This window comes from Chrysoperla carnea, chromosome 1, assembly GCF_905475395.1.
Source record: "Chrysoperla carnea chromosome 1, inChrCarn1.1, whole genome shotgun sequence".
Lineage (NCBI taxonomy): Eukaryota > Metazoa > Arthropoda > Insecta > Neuroptera > Chrysopidae > Chrysoperla > Chrysoperla carnea.
In genome coordinates this window covers 94,866,705-94,876,071 of record NC_058337.1, presented here as the reverse complement: position 1 = coordinate 94,876,071, position 9,367 = coordinate 94,866,705, and the positions used below count along the sequence as shown (strand labels likewise).

At 29.4% G+C, this 9,367-nt stretch overlaps 1 protein-coding gene across 1 annotated transcript; it reads right to left on the bottom strand.

Moving 5' to 3' along the window:
• Positions 1-2,587: 2,587 nt before the first annotated feature.
• Positions 2,588-5,669, bottom strand: LOC123292346 (leucine-rich repeat-containing protein 15-like). The gene is made up of 3 exons (XM_044872974.1): positions 5,448-5,669; positions 3,475-4,444; positions 2,588-2,853 (listed from the first exon to the last, which is right to left on the bottom strand). Exons 1-3 carry the CDS (start codon positions 5,667-5,669, stop codon positions 2,588-2,590), a joined length of 1,458 nt encoding a protein of 485 aa, XP_044728909.1.
• Positions 5,670-9,367: the final 3,698 nt, after the last annotated feature.

The window sequence follows — 9,367 nt, the reverse complement described above, 5'->3', positions numbered from 1 at the left end:
CCTGCGAAATTTGCACAATGAGTGCAATCGTATTATATTTCTTTTCAAAAATAAATAATATTTATTAAGATCTTAACAATTAAGACCTAAAAGAGGTATATATTTTTACATCCGAGGAGAATTAGATTAGAGAGAATGAGCGACGTATGAACAACACGGCCGACCCGATGGTATCAGTCTATCCCCAATTGTTTTACAAGAGAAAGTCTTCGTTTTAATGTTTAGTTCACGTACCTAATTAAATTTATTGAAGTAACTTGCAGTCATTTTTATTGAAAATGGATATATATAAAAGGAGCCAATATCACACACTTCCTTCCCGTATATCTCTAAAAATATCTCCATGATCATTTTTAACCGATGACAAATTTCGATCAGAATGTCGATAACTATAAAATTTCACAATTTCAGCCAAATTGAGAGGGACCCAATTTACATTCATTTTGTGTGGTGTCCTTTCTCAAAAGATCATTATTATCGACAACTACTAGTGAAAGTAGAACGAAATCAAGGGGCAAACCCTTGTATGATTTTTCTGAAATTTATTTATTTTATTGTTTGCGATTCTTCGCAACCCCCTTGTAGAGGCTTTGCGACCCCCAGGAGCTCGCCAACCACATTTTGGAATACATATGTCTAGACCATTCAATGTTACTCATTATATTTCTATCACTAAGACTACTTTCAAGTTGATTAAAGTATATACTATTAATTCGTGAAAAAATTATTCATCGAAAAAATTAAATTACAACACCATTTAAAATAAAAATTTAATGCAAAATATTAAAAAAGAACTGAAATAAAAATAAAAAATGAGAATTGGAAATATGTCACCCCAATTAATTCTCATTGTATACAGTAATCAAAGAGATCATATTAACATATAATACGTACTTCTTTTTTGTTGTTGGAAAAATCAATCAAACTTCTATCTATATGTACATTTCCAATTTTCGATTTATATTATAAATATATTAAATTACATACAGTCACTTACACACACACACACATACACGTTAAAAAAATACAGGATCGTATTAAATTATTCTTAGTAATAATAATAGAAATTATATCATTGGCACATTTAAAAATTAAATATTAAGAAATATATTTTTTACAAACGATTTGTTTTGAAAGCTTATGAATTAAGAAATTAAGATTCCTTTTTAAAAAAACAACAAAAATCTAAAGATTCTAAGTATTTCATATTAAGTGTCCGTCATAATTTAATTTAAAGTTATACCGGTTTGTCCGACTTTAATCGACTCGAGTAAAAGTTTTTACCTACGGAAGAGGTCCTCAAAAATATAATTCTCACTATTGCTCATAGCTGATAAGAGATAAAAGAAAGATATTCTTAATAAAATAATACATAACTTTTGTTTTATTTTCATTTTTAATAAGCCTAAATAAATCGACGCGAATCGAAAAATCGGTCTTTGCTTCTTGCTTCCAGCAAAAATACTTGGTTTTTTATTAACATAAAGATACATTTTTTATATTATTATTTTTATTTTTGCATTCGATGTCCACCGAACTACGTTTACGACCACTATTGCCAATAAAAAAAATTTTTGATTGTAGCTTTTAGATGTACCCCTCCCAGAATAAGTTTAGCTCAGGTTACTTTTTTTTTACGCTTCGTTGAAGAGAAAAAATATTTCGGGTGAGCTATTAAAATCGAACCCTCGGTATATGTATATATGAATTTTCTAGAATTTTGCAAAGAAGTTTTCTCGTAAATTCTATATCATTCTAAAGAATTTGACATAATTGTATCAAGAATTTTCGAATATTCCATATTATTCAAGCGAATTTCAATAATCTTCCTCGTAAGTTGTAGAAAATTCTTTGAATTCCAACGAATTGTATCGAATATTGTGGAATATTCTACATATTTTCATCGAATTATTTCGATTATTCTACATTCTATATTCTAATATAGAACATACATATATTTTTAATTATAATATCTCACAGAATATTCATTCCAGATCAGAGAACATCAAAACACATTTTTAAGTCTACTTGAGTCTTACTATGTTGGAAGTCTAAGGGCTAACTCCTCCCACTAAGTGCCTTATTAGTGACAATAATTATGAATCATTCATTTGTGCGTGATTTAGTTATAGCTTAAGAATTTGAGGTAATTTGTACCGATAGAAAAGGAATCTTAATTTGTAATTTGGTAATATAAAATTTATTATATTTTCAAATGAAAATAGTATATGGAAACAAAATTGTGAATGGAAAATGTAATCTGTTTCCATAATTTCTTAAAATGTAAAAATTTTCAATATTTTAATTTGATTACAGGAAGTAAATGGAATAAAAATAACAATTATGATAATGATCAGAAAAATACCTAAACTTAATACGTTCCTGTGAATTCGTATCATTTTTTATGCATTTTTTTTTCTTAAATTCAATTTTTATATTCGTTTTTATTATTTATTTCGATTTTAAATAAGAAAAGGCAACCATTTTTTTTTTAATTTTCTATATAATTATTATTCGTTTCTTTTTATTCATTTTGTTGTATATATTTTTTTTATTCATAAGAATATATATTTGTCCTTTGTCGCACTCATGAATTACCGTTTGTAATTACAGTGAGTTGTGGATCTTTTTTCGTTATTTCATCGATTGTCGATGATATTGACACCATTTTCTTTTGTTTTGTTGTTTGACTTATATCTAATGGAAATTTAAAACTAATCTCACCATTTTCACCTAATATCGCCGTGGGATTTTCAAATATTTTCTCATTTTCTGGACCACGTTTCTCTTCATTTGTATAGTAATTGGCTGCATGTCGTTTAGAATAGCACATCGCAATGGTTAGGACAATACCTGTAAGGTGAAATGGATGAAAAATTAGTTAAGAACGCCGTGTAAGCAAACTAGAAATAATTGCCTGACCAATATAAATAGAAAGTTCTAGCATGGTGGCGAGTCTTTTTAACCCCCGAGCTAAAAAAAGGGGTGTAATAAGTTTGACCGCTATGTGTGGCTGAAAACGTAGCATTAGGAAAAGTAAGGCGTAATATTTGCATATAATTTATACATTGAGAAAGCCGGAGCCAACACTATCGTCGGTAAATATTTTTTGGGAAGATGGTAATGATTTTTTCGTACATTACCCTCGTCGATGTCTCCTTACCTCTCCCAACAGCGATGTAATAGGCAGAAAATTAAATATAAAGTTTAAAACTTTCGAAAATTTATTGATATTTGATTTATAAACTGCTTGCTTTAGAATATCCAAGCAACAAAATTGATATTATTCTTATACAATAGTGTAATATCCTACTAATAAATGTAAGAACAAACTAATAATTATCATTCGTCTTGTAACAAGTCTGGTATCGTGGATAGCTGTGATAATAAAATGCCCTTATTTGAAAACAGAAAAGCTCTTATAAAACGAAAAAATAGATGCATTTTGAATTCATTGTGAAAAAATTAATTTACCTGTTATTATCAACAACATGGATGTGGCCCCAGCTGCAATGATTCCCAATCGACCTTCTTCACTTAAAAAATTATGTGCTCCAACTCCATTTGAATTACTTTCATCAAATGTATTAGAACCATAATCTCTCGCACTACACCAATCGACTTCACTTCGTGATAAGGACGCAATTGTTCGTCCAACTAAAGCCTTAGGATGTATACATCTTAAATTTTGTAATAATTTCATATTTTCATGCCACGTTGATATCATCCCTTTTATATGACATAAATCGCACGTCCATGAATTATTTTGTAAATGTACTATTGGTACTGTTTCTAATTTAAGTAGAACTTTTTCATCTAAACCACGAAACCGATTCGATGACAGATCGATTTCATGTAATTTTGGTATAGGTGATAGAACTTGTATGGGAAAGAAAGAAAAATGATTATGGGATAGATTTAATTTCACAAGATTTTCTTGATAGATTAGTAATCCAAGTGGTAAATCAGATAAATTCATGTTGGCTAATCCCAATTCTTGAACTTTTGTGACAACTTGTAACACATATTTCAATTCACCAATCGCTAAATTATTTCCACTTAAATTTAAATATTGTAGGGATTCAGCGATTGGATGAAATGTTTCTGTATCTAAACGATACAACTTATTATAACTGATATCTAAGTATCGTAACGATGTTAAATTTGTAAAGGCCGCATTGGTTATTTTTGCTAAACGATTTCGTGCTAAAGATAATATTTCTAATTCGTTTTGATTTCCAAATGTATGTTCTAGTACAACAGGTAATTGATTACCATCTAGATATAATGCTTTTAGTTTACGTAAATCATGAAATTCATCTGGTGTGATGTATTTAAACTCGTTATCACCTAAGTCTAAAATTGATAAATATGGGAGTAGATGATAAATTTGTGTATTAATATTTCTCAAAGCACAATTCCGACATCGCAACGCTCTCAGCTCCTGAAACAAATTGAAAACTATTGCTCACCATAAAAATAAATTGAACAAAAAAGATAACTCCTTAATTTTTATGATTTCTCATCTTTATTCAATTATATTTTACTTAATTTTGGCGTCACAGAAAATTACATTACATGAATGTATGAAAACTTTAAAAAATATTTAATAAAATGAAGTAGAACTAAAACGCAATTTTGAGTTTTTTTTCGATTTTTCGGTGTAATACCGCATTGACTAAAAAAATAGCATCTGTCTATCTCACCTGAAAGTGCTTTACAATTTGTATAGGCCAGTCAGTGAATGAGTGTGACAGTTTTACTTGCGGTTATTTATTTTATTAGATAGATCGATTAGAGAAGTACTTATAATTCTTTATTTTACAGAAAGTTTTCATGAAACAATTAAATTCAAAACTGAAAAAACAATTATTTTCTTTAAATTCCACATTAAGTTGGTTCTAAATCTATTCATAGTCACAAATTTTAAATCAAAACTTTAATCTTTGAACAGATTTGCGACTTTAAAATGTTCTCTAAAATAATAAATACCCGAGTCAAAAAATGTCACTTGATCAGGTAAAACGAAATAACAACTCCGATTTCCGTTATGATATTTGAATCAGACACTTCCATTAAGGTTAGAGAACTGGACATAAAATAATTGTTACTACTCTTCCTTTGGGGATGTCACCCTATTAGCTGAGTTGGTTAAGGCGTAACCAATTCCGTTCGCGATATGCTTAGGGTAGCGAGCGTAGGGTTACACTCAGCCTCTGAAATTGAGGAGCTGATAAATGCAATTACCAGCGGAAAGGTGGTAAAACACATATATTGTATGACAATGGTCTCTATAGCTTTAGTGTGTCCTTCGTGGACTGCCAATATAACCTAACCTTACCTCCATTTGGGATTGAAAATAAATGCAGTTAACTCCGGTTGAGAAATCACAAAACTTTAATAAAATAAAAAAAAATTAATACTACGGTAGAATTACCGAACCGTACCTGTACATCCTTAAATACTTCTGGCGTTAATTCTTTCAAAGGATTCCCACTTAAATCCAAATTTTTTAATTTACCCAGTTTTAAAAACAATCGTGGTACCAATTCCGTGATACGATTATGTGCTAGACTCAACACTCTTAATTCTGATAAATGACGAAATGTTCCACTGGGTAAACTATCTATACGATTATTTGATAAATACAATTCCAGTAAATTCGCCATACCGATGAAATTATGATCATAAATATTTGAAATATTATTATGCGTTAAATTTAATACTTTTATGGATGGTACTCCCCAAAATGAATGTTTACCAATTGCAGGTATATTGGAACGTACAATCTGTAACTCTTCTAAACGTTTGAATTGTTGAAAAATCGGTCCAATCGTTAAATCATTTTCATTGTATTCAGGTGCAGCGATAATAATCACTTCTGTTTGTGGATCCATTTGATTGATTGGTATTGGTGCTTGCATTCCACCTTCAGTACACACAACTTGTCTTCGACCACTGTCGTCCAAATTACAAAAACATTCTGTTGGGCAAATTGCGGATGTTTCGTTTATCGTTATCGTTAAAATAATTATTAATATTATTATACGTTCCCAATTCTGTTTCGTCATCCTTTCGATATTCGAGAAATAATTTTGATGAGTTTTTAACTGCAACAAAAAGAAAATTTATATTAGTATAACAAGTCAAAAGAGTCGACTCCACCGATGCTAATCTTATAAAGTTGGTGTTTCGGGGGTTGACTGAGAGGGGGTGGAGGATTTTCATTAAAATTGGATTATTGAGTAGGTGTATTGGAGGGGGGGTCCTAAACAACTAAATAGCCGATGATCTACAAAATCGGTTTAGTTTTGAGCTTCAAAATTGTTTATAATGATTTTCTGTTTGATAGTTATAGTCAAACAGAAAAATCTATTTCGTTCTTCTCTCCCTCGGCGACCAGCTATGTTGGGTTTGGGATTGAGTCTTTTCTTTTACCCTCTTTTATTTAAAACTGAAACAAGTCTTTCGTTGCAAATGTCTCCTTTCAGCAAATATTCAATTTTTTGCAAGTAAAAGCTAAGATTTATGAAATCGTTATGTTTTAATGTACACTTTTAAGTTTACCATTTTCTATTAGCTAACTTTTATTAAGCAATAAATTGTTTAAAACTAAACACAAGTATAATTTTTAACATAATTAAATTGTTCTGTTATATAATAATAAATTTTAAAATTATGAAATGTTTGTGATGTTATTTTCTTTATACTTAAATGTTGGTAAATATACTTAAGAATGATATAATATAACATAAAGTAGCACAGTTTTATTGTAAGTAGATTAGAGTTGTCTAGACCAACTACTATCCAAATAGATGCATTCGAATCCGCATCCTAAGTCTAAGTAGACAAACAGACAAAGTCTAACGCCTTAGACCGCTCGGCCATTTAGGCTCTTTTTAGGCTTTCGATGATATACAAACGAAAATAACATGAAACTTAATTCCGACTTTGCGGCGATATTTGGAAAAAAAAGACCCATCAAAATATTAAGAATATGATGATGATGATTTTTTGATTCTTCTAAATTGTAACTTCGTGTTTTTATTTCAATCAATTTATCATATATTTTGTAGATTTTCAGCGACGGACCATTCAAAATGGTAAAATCCTCCTTTTATAAAATTTTTCTAATGTCTTTTACTTTTCATTGTTTATTCAAAAAAAGATCCCGTACTAATGTTTTGGAAATTGAATCTCGGTCAAATAAAATGCGAGATTTTATTGATCTTAGCATCCTCATCAAAATGATGATCCAATATGCAAACGTTTCTGTGTAATGGACGCTGGAATTACTTTGAAAATAGGTACACACTTACTAAAAAAATTAATTATATTTTTTTTATAAAGCCTATCTACTTATCTTTACACATTGAATATTGACATTCCAATGCTAATATCTCAAAAATGTTTGCATTTTTTCTAATGAGGAGTCATTCTGCGGGATATATAGAAAAAGACATTTTCAGAAATGTGCTTTGATTTCTATGATAGATTATTCCAAGAAAAATTATATTTATATTACTAAAAACTATGGTCTACTTTAACAACCTTCCTATACATATTGTTTAATGTTTGTTTCACTATTATCTATTTTACATAAGAAATCAGTTGACATATGTATACATTGTGTTTCACAAAACTTACAACCATTTATTTATATATTATATTATAGTACCATTCTATTCTACATATGTATATATAATGTATATAAGTATATTTATGTATTGAAAATAAAAATGAAATGAGAAAACTTCATGTTACTAGAAAAGCACCTGCTACAAACTACAAAATATTACATACATACTCCTTTACTCCTTTAACACAACTTATATAGTTGATATTATATGTGTATACAGGCTGTTAAATTTTCAATAAAAAATCGCCGATCAGAATAGAAATCTTGGGTGGTTTACTTATACTAAGCCAACTTATGTTTTTTTTTGGAAAATATCCGTTAGTGGGATATTCCCTCTGAGCACTCGAGAAGCTTGCTTCCAGGGTAATCTCAATTGAATGAATGTCCTAACGCCCATACTGCATTGACTCGTCCGCAATAACTATTGCTAATGTTTCTATTTCATCATTAGTCAAATAAGTATGGCGTTCCCACCGATCACAGTGATATCCATAAAATTCGTAGCGCAGGAGCTGCGTTAACTAAGCTAATCCCCTCAGAGATTGAAAAAAATAACACATTTTTCTTAAAATCGAATATTGTTTTTTAAGTTTTCAAAGAAATTTTATTTCGAAAACTAAGCGTCTAGATAAAAAATTAGAAGATCATTTTTCTGCTTAAAATTGATAAATAAATACAAAAATATTTATGTATATGAAAAAATTAAAATTTTGTTCTTTGCGAAACCACCTCTCAACACCCCTTATTTAACTGGCGATTTTTCTCATTCACGAACTTGACCATTCAAATACCAATCCCCTTCTTGATACCAAATTTCAAATCGGACTTAAATTGCGACCGGTATTGATTTTACAGACACATAAACGTATAAGATACATATGCATAATACGTTTAATATTTTTCAAAATTTCAGCATCAGTACAAAAGGTACTTCGGCAATGCACTAAAATTTTTTCCGTGTGGGACTTTGAATATTTTGTAGAGTGTAGAATTCTGCATCGATATCAATCATAATATTTCATGAACTAATATTTTAAAGAAAACCGTCAACTATGTTAAATGTGGGTAATGAGCCGGGGCAACAATTTAGCATATTTGATGTGTTGAGCTAAGCCTTATTCGATCCCCTCAACTTAATCGAACACTCGTCGTTATTAATATATTCAGTATGTAGAAAAATATATATTGCTATATAAAATATAATAACATGGATATTTTGTCTATTTAAAGTTTGTAAACACATTTGTTTTTTGAATATCACGTCACATATTTTCGTGTGAGTATACCTATTTATATTTTGGAGTATTGTGCATATATATACTAGAATGATACCCACCCGCTTCGCTGGGTATAAAAGTAAAGATTGATAAAGATTGCTCTCGCTTATCCACTTTCTATAACACTCGAAATAATGGTAAGGATTTTTTACACAGGTAAAATATATGTATTGTTTTCTATTTTTTTAAATGGATAATAGTCGTAATTATTCATTGAGTATATCAGAAGAGATAACCGTGAAATCTTTTATATTGACTATTATTTTTACAGAAGTCTGTAATTTATGGTAATGGCAAATGACTTCTTTTACAGAAGTCTGCAATTTATGGAAATGTCAAATTAAATTAATTTTTAAATTTTAATTTTTTATTAATATGTCCTTATAAATTATATCTCATGTGTTATTCTGAAGTATGAGCTTTATTGCTGTACAGTTTCATTAAAAACCAT